We start from the raw sequence: 14,429 nt of genomic DNA on the forward strand, positions 1-14,429 counted from the left end.
CAGAACACATGTCAGCACCAGGTATAAACTGGGCTCATGAAAGCATTGATCAATCAGTTCATAGTTTACATTTTTTGCATTCAAGTAATCTGATTTTAGGTCATATGTCTACAGCCTTCCAGTAAACTACACTTGTTAAACCCAAAGACAAGCCACCGCTTTGAAAAGTTCCATCATTTTATTCTTTAAAACTACATACAGTAGTAATCTTTAATTACATGGGAAACTGCCCCAAGAAAACAAAAATAAATGTCAACATGCCTACAAAAAAGGTCAAACTAAGATTTGGAAGGGAAAAGGTAACATTAAGAGTGCAGTAAAAGGTGACGACAGCCCCATGACATAAGGGAAAAGATGTCAATGTAGTCTTTGCAGCCTGAATCTAGTTTGAAGTCGTACTTGTAGTTCATTAGTGTTGTAGTTAAAGAGTTCAAAAGGTCAGATGCTTGAAAAGCATGGGAGCTAGCGAGAGAGAATAAGACAAGGCCAAGAAGATGAACAAATAAAATTATTCAAAATGACAAACCGATTCCAAACTGATCCCATATCCGCAAAAAAACAGAACTAAGGCGATTTTCAACAAGTTTGCTAGACTAGAGGATTCAAACAAAGCTTGTAAAACTTTATACGTAACACAGCAGCAGACTGAGAGAGAGACCCCACCCTAAAACCCCAAATCAAAGAACACATTCAGTAATCAGGGGCTGTATGTATCAAGTGTCTCAGAGCATGGGTACTGATCTAGGATCAGGTCCAACTTGCCCATACAATCAGTATGTATGATGATCAAAAATACCAAACTGATCTTAGATCTTCAGCACTCCTACTCTGACGTGCTTAATAGATACAGCCTCAGGAGTAGAAATAAACAAAACAGTGTTGATTACATTACAGTTGTAGTTGTTTTTAGCCGTTGTAATTGGTCAAACGGTTTCGAGCGAAGCTTAGTCACTGGCACGTCATGACATTGTCTCGCCAACCCTTGCTACCATCCAATCATTAAGTACCAATAGGATTCTGAACATCTTTAGGATTATTCTGTAGTGGTCATTCGACAACGTTTGTACAAGACGGTCTTTTTATGCACTTTGTGCACCTATCGTTTCTGTAAGAAAGATGAGAAGAAAAAAAGTAGACGAATCATTGTCTTCCTAGAGATATCGCAAACACAGATGGATACAATAGTATAAATAGTACATAGCCAACATTTATATGTCTACACGGCAGACTAATATCGGTGCTGCAACATACATTTATTTCCCTGGACATTCTGTGAAGTTGCGCTCTACCAGTTTCATGAAACAATTTTGAAATGAAAACTGTGCCAGACAGTGAATCATTTCACTAGATACTGTATGTACCTACCTGGTTCTTTGAGTGTGTGTCCATTGCCCACTAGTCCACTAGTGTCAGTGTTCCCATTGAGGATCTCAGCAGACAGATTATTATTCTGCTGTTCCTCAACTACCCTCTTCTGGAGTGCCTCCTGTTCATCACACACACACACACACACACACACACACACACACACACACACACACACACACACCCACACACACACACACACACACACACACACACAGACAGACAGACAGACAGACAGACAGACAGAGAGAACATTATTAGATTTCACAAGACCAATGATCAGACAGTTTGTAAGAAGAGGAAAAAAAGGAAGTGGACATATTGATAACAGGGGAAATGGAGTCATTCTGGCTAGTCCCACCTCACATATGACACTCAGCTGCATGGGTAAGTCCTCCACTTTCACAAAGTCTTCCTCGTCGGACTTTTGGCTCATGTTTCCCGATCCCACCTCCTGCATGAATTAAATGAAAGCATATACATTATAAAGGGTTTGGAGAAGTAATAAAGATATTGGAATACACACACATAAAAAATATATATATATATTTATTTATATAATTAGACTTTTTAAATTAACTATTAAAGATTTTTTTAGTTTAAAAAGGATCATAGGTCTATGTAGTGTGTTACATCTATATTGAGCATGACAGGTGACTCGGTGTCAGGGCTGCTGCTGCTGTTTGAGCCCTGTGAGTGGGAGCCCTCCTGGTTGTTGGTGGTGGTTGAGGCTGCACCTCCCTGGCTTTCCCCCTCCTGCCTCCCGTGCTCCACACCCTCACGCTCTTCCTCTGGGGAGTCCACCATCTCGATGGACTCGGACTTACTGCTCTTGACTGGGGGTGGGGGCGATAAGCAAGCAGAAAAGTTTAGGATAGAGAGGAGAAGGTAAGGAAAAAGGAGGGAGGGACAGGCAGGATTGGGGGGGGGGGGGGGGGGTTAATTGAGAATCAGAGGGGCTGAAAACACAGGCATCCATCAGACCAAACATTGCTATAATGAAAACATCTGACAACCATTTATCAAAATGTAGACTATGTACACAGCAAAAAGTAGATGAAAAACAGGTACTATTTTGACTGACTAAAAGCCAAGAGACAGAAAAACAACAGTGAGCGTTCTTACCATCGTTACTCTCAGAGTTTTCTTGGTCAGACTTCGTCTCTCGGTTTCCATTTGATGGGGCTTCATTTGCTGCTACCTAAAATACAGGAGAAGATGGTAACTAGACAGTCTAACGGAAGTGTGTGTACTGAGTGTGTGTGTGTCCTAACCAGTTGCTCTCCGCCATCATTGCTAGCCTGCAGGGAGGTCTGGATGTCCTGGGGCTCAGCTTCAAACTCCATCTGCACCTCGTTCTCATCCTCCCCACTGCCGTAGTTAGTCAGGGCCTGGGTCTCCGCCTTGGACAGACCTGGCAAAGAACACAAACAATGAAGGGTTAGCACTAGGAGAACTAATCAAGGGTGTGGCACTCGTCAATCCTACTAGGAGTTTACTTTGTTGGAAATAGGTTGGCGACAGTTGTAATGATGTGACCATAAAGATTCACAACAAATCCTCCATTGTGAACCTGCAGAACACTCGATCACAAGCTTCCTCTAGTAGCTACGGTCACTAGCAAGGTTTTCCGTGGTTGAACTAACTCACTTTACAGAGTAGCTTTTAGGCTAATTGAGGCTTCTCGCATTGTAGTGTTCACTCACTAATAGAGCGAAGCAGTCCCTCTCTAACCCCCTCTTCCTCCTCCATCTCAGAGGCCTCACTGCTCCTGCTGTCCTTCCCCTCTCCTCCGTGCTGCTCCCTCTCGGTCTCTTTCTGCTCCGTCTCATCTTCATCCTGGCACACAGAGTGAGATGTAAAAAGTTAAGACATTTACACGCCTTAATCCCAACCTTTAGACTACACCAGGGGTGTCAAATATATATATATATTTTTTTAATATATATATATATTTTTTTAAATATATATATATTTTTAAAATATATATATATATAAATAACTCAGCAAAAAAGAAACGTCCCCTTTTCTGGACCATGTCTTCCAAAGATAATTCGTAAAAATCCAAATAACTTCATTGTAAAGGGTTTAAACACTGTTTCCCATGCTTGTTCAATGGGCCATAAACAATTAATGAACATGCGTCTGTGGAACGGTTGTTAAGAAACTAACAGCTTACAGACAGTAGGAATTAAGGTCACAGTTATGAAAACTTAGGACACTAAAGAGGCCTTTCTACTGACTCTGAAAAACACCAAAAGAAAGTTGCCCAGGGTCCCTGCTCATCTACGTGAATGTGCCTTAGGCATGCTGCAAGGAGGCATGAGGACTGCAGATGTGGCCAGGGCAATAAATTGCAATATCTGTACTGTGAGATGCCTAAGACAACGCTACAGGGAGACAGGACGGACAGCTGATTGTCCTCGCAGTGGCAGAACACGTGCAACAACACCTGCACAGGATCGGTACATCTGAACATCACACCTGTGGAACAGGTACAGGATGGCAACAACTGCCCGAGTTACACCAGGAAAGCACAATCCCTCCATCAGTGCTCAGACTGTCCGCAATAGGCCGAGAGGCTGGATTGAGGGTTTGTAGGCCTGTTGTAAGGCAGGTCCTCAGACATCACCGGCAACAACGTCGCCTATGGGCAAAAACCCACCGTCGCTGGACCAGACAGGACTGGCAAAAAGTGCTCTTCACTGACGAGTCGCTGTTTTGTCTCACCAGGGGTGATAGTCGGATTTGCGTTTATCGTCGAAGGAATGAGCGTTACACTGAGGCCTGTACTCTGGAGCGGGATCGATTGAGGTGGAGGGTTCGTCATGGTCTGGGGCGGTGTGTCACAGCATCATCGGACTGAGCTTGTCATTGCAGGCAATCTCAACACTGTGCATTACAGGGAAGACTTCCTCCTTCCTGCAGGCTCATCCTGGCATGACAATGCCACCAGCCATACTGCTCATTCTGTGTGTGATTTCCTGCAAGACAGGAATGTCAGTGTTCTGCCATGGCCAGCGAAGAGCCCGGATCTCAATCCCATTGAGCACGTCTGGGACCTGTTGGATCGGAGGGTGAGGGCTAGGGCCATTCACCCCAGAAATGTCCGGGAACTTGCAGGTGCCTTGGTGGAAGAGTGGGGTAACATCTCCCAGCAAGAACTGGCAACTCTGGTGCAGTCCATGAGGAGGAGATGCATTGCATTACTTAATGCACCATATACTGACTGTTACTTTTGATTTTGACCCCCCCCCCGTTCAGGGACACAGTATTCCATTTCTGTGGAACTTGTTCAGTTTATGTCTCAGTTGTTGAATCTTATGTTCATACAAAAATGTACACGTTAAGTTTGCTGAAAATAAACGCAGTTGACAGTGAGAAGTCGTTTCTTTTTTGCTGAGTGAGTACATACATACATTTTAAAATGACTAAACCAAATTGAAACTGTAGAAATTATAATGGACCTACATTCATACATTGTCCAGCTTGCTAATAATCACTGAAATGAAAGCTAGACCGTTCGGGAGCGTCGACGGCAAAGAAATAGCAGATTTTCTGAGTTTGACACCCCTGGATTACACTATGTGTAGTCTAAAGAGACTGATTTTCTTGTGGTTTCAAGCCAGATCTGATGTTGAATGTTGATTTCCTCACTTTGTCTTCATCGAGATATGCTGTGGAAAAGGACTTCTCGACCTCCGGAGACTTCTTCTCCTGAAAGTAGTCAAATGTTCAATTGTCTTGAAATGTATTCGCTCATTTCGTATTAAATTGAATGACACACACAAATCCAATATGAAAACACTCACCCACACCCCTATCCCCTCCACCTACCTCATTATTCCTGTGTTCCTGCTTGACTTGGTTATTATTAGGTCTCTTGTGGTTCTTGTGCCTGGCCTGGGAGTTAGCTATAGTAGCAGTACTACTGCTGTTGCTGTCCAGGTCTTGCATGAGTCTGAAGAAGGCCAGCTCGTTAAACAGGATCTCAGAGATCTCCACAAGCAGGTCCTCGCCACAGTCCTTTAGAGTACGTCCTGCAAACTTACTCAGAGAGTCCTGAGGGGGAGGGAGAGAAACCTAGGATTCCATTTTGACAATAACGATAAGCTAAAAACAGCACTAGATAGAATAGGTGTTGAGAAAATCTGTCTAAGAAAGCTGCACATTGATACTTATTTTTTTTTAAATGGCTGAACCAATAGGATCTCACTAGCTCGTGCTTGGCTCTTGCCCCCCTCCTTGCTTGTTCTGCCCACTATAGCTCATTTGTTCCCATGGAAACAACAGGCTGTGGTCAAAAATCTTTGCATATACTAATTTTAAAAATGTCTGAACCAATATTTCTGGATATAAATTCTTATGTTAGTCTGCACTTTGTTAACTTGTTCGAGTGGATGTTTTCAGCTCTTATACCAAAATAAACAGTTACCCGACTAATCTGAGGTTTGAGTCGCAGTGGGGAAAACCTCTAAATTTGCTATATCATCATACCTGCAGTATGCCTCCCAGCTGTCGGTGGAAGAAGCGGACAAACTCCTTGCTCTCGTCGTTCTGCTGGGTGAGGGTGAGCACCATGCGCCGCACCGATGTCAGCAGCTGGTAGGAACACACCTCGTCCATGTGCTCCTGACAGACCACAAGAACAAAAACAACCTCTTTCAGTTCTTTGCCTTTAACATAGTATATTGCTAGCCTGGGTCCCTTTCTGGATTCAAATCATACTAGTTTGCCAAATTGTTTGTCAAAGCAAAAACGAGGGCTTTTCCATTGCCAATAGTGAAAAATTGCTCAAGTCACACAGTCACAATATTCTTATATTATCGCACTCCAAATGTAGCATAAGTCTGCACATTGGTATTTATTAGGGGTCCCCATTAGCTGCTGTTAACTCTTCCTGGGGTCCAAACACATTAAGGCACTTACATCACACATAAAACCAAAGATAAAACAGTACATCATATAACATTATTACACCACTACATATCTACAATACAAAATGTATAATACCACCATACAACAATATTATAATGTACGTGTGTGTAGAGTGGGTGTGCTAGCGTGTGTGTGCGTATGAGTGTCTGTTCCCGAGTGTCTCTTCAGTCCCCGCTGTTCCATAACGTGTATTTTTATATTTTTATCCGATTCCACTGCTTGCATCAGTTACCTGATGTGGATTATAGTTCCATGTAGTCATGGCTCTATAGTACTGTGTGCCTCCCATTGTCTGTTCTTGACTTGGGGATTGTGAAGAAACCTCTGGTGGCTTGTCTTGTGGGGTATGCATGGGTGTCCAAGCTGTGTGCTAGTAGTTTAAAAAACAGACACCTCTGTGCATTCAGCATGTCCACACTTCTTTTCGAAGTCAACCTCTCCTCCAGTTTCAGCCATGAGAGATTTACATGCACATTATGTTATCACTCTGTGTACATTTAAGGGCCAGCTGTGCTGCCCTGTTCTGAGCCAATTGTACATTTGAGGTCCCTCTTTGTGGCACCTAACCACACAACTGAACAGTAGTCCAGATGCAACAAAACTAGGGCCTGTAGGACCTGCCTTGTTGATCGTGTTGTTAAGACAGAGCAACGCTTTATTATGGACTTCTCCCTATCTTTTTTTATTTCTTATTTCACCTTTATTTAACCAGGTAGGCTAGTTGAGAACAAGTTCTCATTTGCAACTGCGACCTGGCCAAGATAAAGCAAAGCAGTTCAACACATACAACAGAGTTACACATGGAATAAACAAACATACAGTCAATAATACAGTAGAAAAAGTCTATACAGTATGTGCAAATGAGGTAGGATAAGGGAGGTAAGGCAATAAATAGGCCATGATGGCAAAGTAATTACAATATAGAAATTAAACAGAATTGTAGATGTGCAGAAGATTAATGTGCAAGTAGAGATATTGGGGTGCAAAGGAGCAAGATTAATAAATAAATACAGTATGGGGATGAGGTAGTTGGATGGGCTATGTACAGGTGCAGTGATCTGTGAGCTGCTCTGACAACTGGTGCTTAAAGCTAGTGAGGGAGATGTGTCTCCAGCTTCAGTGATTTTTGCAGTTCATTCCAGTCATTGGCAGCAGAGAACTGGAAGAAAGGCAACCAAAGGAGGAATTGGCTTTGGGGGTGACCAGTGAGATATGCCTGCTAGAGTGCGTGCTACGGGTGGGTGCTGCTGTGGTGACCAGTGAGCTAAGGCGGGGCTTTACCTAGCAGAGACTTGTAGATGACCTGGAGCCAGTGCGTTTGGCGATGAGTATGAAGCGAGGGCCAGCCAACGAGAGTGGACAGGTCGCAGTGGTGGGTAGTATATGGGGCTTTGGTGACAAAACGGATGGCACTGTGATAGACTGCATCCAATTTATTGAGTAGGGTATTGGAGGCTATTTTGTAAATGACATCGCCGAAGTCGAGGATCGGTAGGATGGTCAGGTTTACGAGGGTATGTTTGGCAGCATGAGTGAAGGATGCTTTGTTGCGAAATAGGAAGCTGATTCTAGATTTAATTTTGGATTGGAGATGCTTAATGTGAGTCTGGAGAGTTTAGAGTCTAAACAGACACCTCGGTATTTGTAGTTGTCCACATATTCTAAGTCAGAACTGTCCAGAGTAGTGATGCTGGACGGGTGGGTAGGTGTGGGTAGCGATCGGTTGAAGAGCATGCATTTAGTTTTACTTGCATTTAAGAGCAGTTAGAGGCCACGGAAGGAGAGTTGTATGGCATTGAAGCTCGACTGGAGGTTAGTTAACAGTGTCCAAAGAAGGGCCAGAAGTATACAAAATTGTGTCGTCTGTGTAGAGGTGGATCAGAGAATCACCAGCAGCAAGAGCGACATCATTGATGTATACAGTCGTGGCCAAAAGTTTTGAGAATTACACAAATATTAATTTTCACAAAGTCTGCTGCCTCAGATTGTATGATGGCAATTTGCATATACTGCAGAATGTTATGAATAGTGATCAGATGAATTGCAATTAATTGAATGAACTGAATCCCCCAAAAACATTTACACTGCATTTCAGCCCTGCCACAAAAGGACCAGCTGGCATGTCAGTGATTCTCTCATTAACACAGGTGTGAGTGTTATCGAGGACAAGGCTGGAGATTACTCTGAAGCTTCCAGTCTGTTTTTCAAACTCAATCAGCATGACAAAAGGAGGTTGGTGCTTGGAATCATTGTTCTTCCTTTGTCAACCTTGGTTACCTGCAATGAAACACGTGCCATCATCATTGCTTTGCACAAAAAGGGCTTCACAGGCAAGGATATTGCTGCCAGTAAGATTGCACCTAAATCAACCATTTATCGGATCATCAAGAACTTCAAGGAGAGCGGTTCAATTGTTGTGAAGAGGCTTCAGGGCGCCCAAGAAAGTCCAGCAAGCGCCAGGACCGTCTCCTAAAGTTGATTCAGCTGCAGGATCGGGGCACCACCAGTACAGAGCTTACTCAGGAATGGGAGCAGGCAGGTGTGAGTGCATCTGCACGCACAGTGAGGCGAAGACTTTTGGAGGATGGCCTGGTGTCAAGAAAGGCAGCAAAGAAGCCACTTCTCTCCAGGAAAAACATCAGGGACAGACTGATATTCTGCAAAAGGTACAGGGATTGGACTGCTGAGGACTGAGATAAAGTCATTCTCTGATGAATCCCCCTTTCCGATTGTCAAGGTGAGACAAGGTGAGCGCTACCATCAGTTCTGTGTCATGCCAACAATTTTGCCTAAGAACACAGTCATGAATAAAGAATGGTACCAACACATCCTCCAAGAGCAACTTCTCCCAACCATCCAGGAAGAGTTTGGTGACGAACAATGCCTTGTCCAGCATGATGGAGCACCTTGCCATAAGGCAAAAGTGATAACTAAGTTGCTCGGGGAACAAAACATCGACATTTTGGGTCCATGGCCAGGAAACTCCCCAGACCTTAATCCCATTGAGAACTTGTGGTCAATCCTCAAGAGGTAGGTGGACAAACAAAACCCCACAAATTCTGACAAACTCCAAGCATTGATTATGCAAGAATGGGCTGCCATCAGTCAGTATGTGGCCCAGAAGTTAATTGACAGCATGCCAGGGTGGATTGCAGAGGTCTTGAAAAAGAAGGGTCAACACTGACTCTTTGCATCAACTTCATGTAATTGTCAATAAAAGCCTTTGACACTTATGAAATGCTTGTAATTATACTTCAGTATTCTATAGTAACATCTGACAAAAATATCTAAAGACACAGAAGCAGCAAACTTCGTGGAAATTAATATTTGTGCCATTCAAAACTTTTGGCCATGACTGTACTGTAACAAATTCACAACAACTACCTTATACACACAAATGTAAAGGGATGAATAGAATATGTACATATATAAACAGAATACAGTATATACATATGACATGAGTAACGTAGGATATGTAAACATTAAAGTGGCATTATTTCAAGTGACTAGTGATACCTTTATTAAGTCCATTTATTTAAGTGGCCAGAGATTTGAGTCTGTATGTTGGCAGCAGCCTCTATGTTAGTGACGGCTGTTTAACAGTCTGATGGCCTTGAGATAGAAGCTGTTTTTCAGTCTCTCGGTCCCAGCTTTGATGCATCTGTACTGACCTCACCTTCTAGATATTAGCGGGGTGAACAGGCAGTGGCTCGGGTGGTTGTTGTCCTTGATGTTTTTGACCTTCCTGTGACATCGGGTGCTGTAGGTGTCCTGGAGGGCAGGTAGTTTGCCCCCGGTGATGTGTTGGGTAGACCACACTACCCTCTGTAGAGCCTTACGGCAATTGCACTGCCCTCAACCGCACCAGTGATACAGCCCGACAGGATACTTGTGCATCTGTAAAGGTTTGTGAGTGTTTTAGATGACATGCCAAATTTCTTCAGCCCCCTGAGGTTGAAGAGGTGCTGTTGCGCCTTCTTCATCACGCTGTCTGTGTGGGTGGACCATTTCAGTTTGTCCGTGATGTGTACGCCGATGAACTTAAAACTTTCCATGTGGATGGGGGGGGGGGGGGGGGGGGCGCTCCCTCTGCTGTTTCCTGAAGTCCACTATGATCTCCTTTGTTTTGTTGGCGTTGAGTGAGAGGTTATTTTCCTGACACCACACTCCAAGGGCCCTCACCTCCTTCCTGTAGGCCGTCTCGTTGTTGTTGGTAATCAGGCCTACCACTGTAATGTCGATAATGTCAAAAGCTGCACTGAAGTCTAACAACACAGCTCCCACATTCTTTTTATCATACATTTCTCTCAGCCAATCAGTCATTTGTGTAAGTGCCATGCTTGTTGAATGTCGTTCCCTATAAGCGTGCTGAAAGTCCTGTCAATTTGTTTCCTAAGGGTTGGTAACAGGCTGATTGGTCGGCTATTTGAGCCAGTAAAGGGGGCTTTACTATTCTTGGGTAGCGGAAAGACTTTTGCTTCCCTCCAGGCCTGAGGGCATACACTTTCTAGTAGGCTTAAAATTGAAGATGCAATCTGGTTTCCGAACTGGTCAAGGTCCTAAACGATATCATAGTCGCCATCAATAAAAGACAGTATTGTGCAGCCGTCTTCATCGAACTGATAAGGCTTTCGACTCTGTCAATCACTGCATTCTTATCGGCAGACTCAATAACCTTTGTTTCTCAAATGACTGCCTCGCCTGGTTCACCAACTACTTCTCAGAGTTCAGTGTGTCAAATCAGAGGGCCTGTTGTCTGGACCTCTGGCAGTCTATGGGGGTGCCATAGGGTTCAATTCTCAGGCCGACTCTTTTCTCTGTATATATCAATGATGTCGCTCTTGCTGCTGGTGATTCTCTGATCCACCTCTATGCAGACGACACCATTCAGTATACTTCTGGCCCTTCTTTGGACATTGTGTTAACAAACCTCCAAATGAGCTTCAATGCCATAAAACACTCTTTCCGTGGCCTCCAACTGCTCTTAAATGCTAGTAAAACTAAATGCATGCTCTTCAACCGATCGCTGCCCGCACCCGCTCACTCGACTAGCATCACTACTCTGGACGGTTCTGACTTAGAATATGTGGACAACTAGAAATACCTAGGTGTCTGGTTAGACTGTAAACTCTCCTTCCAGACTCACATTAAGCATTTCCAATCCAAAATCAGCTTCCTATTTCACAACAAAGCCTCCTTCACTCACGCTGCCAAACATACCCTCGTAAAACTGACTATCCTACCATTCCTTAACTTTGGCGATGTCATTTACAAAATAGCCCCCCAACACTCTACTCAGCAAACTGGATGCAGTCTATCACAGTGCCATCCGTTTTGCCACCAAAGCCCCACATACTACCCACCACTGCGACCTGTATGCTCTAGTCGGCTGGCCCTCGCTACATATTCGTCGCCAGACCCACTGGCTCAAGGTCATCCATAAGTCTATGCTAGGTAAAGCTCCGCCTTCGCTCACTGGTCACAATAACAACACCCACCCGTAGCACACGTTCCAGCAGGTATATCTCACTGATCATCTCCAAAGCCAACACCCCATTTGGCCGCCTTTCCTTCCAGTTATCTGCTGCCAGTGACAGGAACGAATAGCAAATAAAAAAATATATATATATATTTTTTAATTAAATAAAAATCTGAAGCTGGAGACTTATATTTCCCTCACCAACTTTAAACATCAGCTATCTGAGCAGCTAACCGATCGCTGCAGCGGTACATAGTCCATCTGTAAATAGCCCACCCAATCTCATCCCCATACTGTTTTTATTTACTTTTCTGCTCTTTTGCACACCAGTATCTCTACTTGCACATCATCATCTGCCCATTTATCACTCCAGTGTTAATCTGCCATTGTAATTCTTCGCTACTATGGCCTATTTATTGCCTACCTCCTCACGCCTTTTGCAAACACTGTATATAGACTTTCTTTTTTTCTACTGTGTCATTGACTTGTTTATTGTGTTATTGGCTTGTTTATTGTTTATTCCATGTGTAACTCCGTGTTGTCTGTCACACTGCTTTGCTTTATCTTGGCCAGGTCGCAGTTGTAAATGAGAATTTACGCTCAACTGCCCTACCGGGTTAAATAAAAAAGGTGAGAAAAAAAAATGAAAACAAAAAGATATATGGCAAATAGGAGTGGCAATATCATCTGCTATTATCCTCAGTCATTTTCCAAGTTGTCAGACCCTGGTGGCTTGTCATTGTTGATAGACAATCATTTTTTCACTTCTTCCACACTCACTTTATGGAATTCAAAATTACAGTGCTTGTCTTTCCTAATTTAAATCAGTTATACTTGAATGTGTAGTGTCAGCGTTTGTTGCTGGCACGTCATTCCTAAATTGGCTATTCTTGCCAATGAAAACGTCATTGTCATTGGCAATATCAGTGGGTTTTGTGAAGAATGAGCCAGCCATCTGATTCAATGAATGGAGCAGAGTTTGCCTTTTTGCCCAACATTTCATTTAAGGTGCTCCAAAGCTTATTACTATCATTCATCTTTGTTTCATATTAGTTTCTTCTTTTTACTCAGTTTAGTCACATGATTTCTCAATTTTCACTAAGTTGGTCAATCGGCTGTGCAGCCAGACTTGCCATTCCTTTTGCCTCATCCCTCTCAACCATACCGTTTTTCAATTCCTCAATCCAAGGGGATTTAATAGTTTTTAGTTAATTTCTTAAAAATGGGTGCATGCTTCTTCGTAACTGGAATAAGCAATTTCATAAATGTGTCAAGCGCAGCGTCTGGTTGCTCCTCATTACAAACCACAAATATTCTTTACATCAACATAGGAATCACTACAATACGTCTTGTTTGACCTCATACACTATTAGGCCCAGTCTTTGGAACTTTGGTTTTCCTAGATATGGCTATTATATTGTGATCACTACATCCTATGGATTTGGATACTGCTTTAAAGTAAATTCCTGCAGCATTAGTGAAGATGTGATCAATACATGTTGATGATTTCATTCCGGTGCTGTTTGTAACTACCCTGGTAGGTTGACTGATAACCTAAACCAGGTTGCAGGCACGGGTTAGTTTGAAACTTTTTCTTGAGTAGGCAGCTTGATGAAAGTCAATATTTAAAAATCACCCACAAAGTATACCTCTCTGTTGAGATCACATATATTATCATACATATCACACATATTATCCAGATACTGACTGTCAGCACTTGGTGGTCTATAGCAGCTTCCCACAAGAATGGGCTTTAAGTGAGGCAGATGAACCTGTAGCCATATTACGTCAACAGTATTTAACATGAGATCCTCAAAGCTTTACAGGTATGTGGTTCTGAATATAAAACAGCAACACCTCCACCATTGGCATTTCTGTAGATGTTATAGCCATGTATTGCTACCACTGTATCAAAGTGTGTTTCAGAGATAGAATATTGTTTCTTAGGCTACATATGTTAATGTGGGCTATTTTTAGCACTTTTCTGGGATGCTTGATGTTTTCATTGCTTTAATGGGAAGCTTAGCATAAGTAGACATGCTCATGTTATTTATGTTTGAGCTGATAGTGCAGGGTGAGCTGCACACAGTGGACTTCCTACTAGGGCACACCGTCTCAGTGCTAACAGTATAACTGCTTCATAGGTACATGATTTCTGCCTACAATAGCTGTAGGATCAACAGAGGCATTCAAGGCAATTAGAGGGACACATTAAGTTACTTGCATTGTGTCTGCCAACGCCCCTTGGATAATGTACATTCGCTGAAGCATTATGACAACTCTGCTACACAATGGTAGGGATTATCTGAGCTAGGCTTGGGCACATCCAGACCAGTAGCTTTCCAGGATGAGGATTGACCACCCCTAGTATAAATGAAGGACAGGAGACAAAAGGGAGACCACTATAGAGTATTGAGGTGGGTCCTGGGTTCCTACCTTGAGGAAGGGGATGACTTCAGTCATTATGGCCTTAATCTGTCTGTCCAGCTGCTGGGTGTCGATCTGGGGACAGTGGACATCACCTGACCAGACTCCCGCACCTTTACACACACACACACACACACACACACCACACACACACACACACACACAATCTCCCATCTGAGGTCTGTGTTTTGTAAGCTGGCACCAAGAGAAATCAAAACAG

General features: G+C 43.2%; 1 protein-coding gene across 10 annotated transcripts in view; it reads right to left on the reverse strand.

The window, feature by feature from the left end:
- Positions 1-159: 159 nt before the first annotated feature.
- Positions 160-14,429, reverse strand: part of LOC106609941 (pericentriolar material 1 protein) — a 48,566-nt gene continuing 34,296 nt past the window's right edge. For all 10 annotated transcript variants that reach the window (XM_082978346.1, XM_082978354.1, XM_082978352.1 and 7 more), the window contains 11 exons: positions 14,219-14,322; positions 5,863-5,997; positions 5,203-5,427; positions 5,023-5,082; positions 3,072-3,204; positions 2,640-2,779; positions 2,491-2,566; positions 1,999-2,201; positions 1,727-1,819; positions 1,366-1,486; positions 160-1,105 (listed from right to left, as the gene is read on the reverse strand). In XM_082978346.1, coding sequence (XP_082834472.1) covers positions 1,080-1,105; positions 1,366-1,486; positions 1,727-1,819; positions 1,999-2,201; positions 2,491-2,566; positions 2,640-2,779; positions 3,072-3,204; positions 5,023-5,082; positions 5,203-5,427; positions 5,863-5,997; positions 14,219-14,322 — 1,316 coding nt within the window. In that variant the 3' untranslated portion in view covers positions 160-1,079. The remainder of the gene's footprint in view (positions 1,106-1,365; positions 1,487-1,726; positions 1,820-1,998; positions 2,202-2,490; positions 2,567-2,639; positions 2,780-3,071; positions 3,205-5,022; positions 5,083-5,202; positions 5,428-5,862; positions 5,998-14,218; positions 14,323-14,429) is intronic.

Source organism: Salmo salar, chromosome 08 (genome assembly GCF_965601325.2).
Source record: "Salmo salar chromosome 08, fSalSal1, whole genome shotgun sequence".
Lineage (NCBI taxonomy): Eukaryota > Metazoa > Chordata > Actinopteri > Salmoniformes > Salmonidae > Salmo > Salmo salar.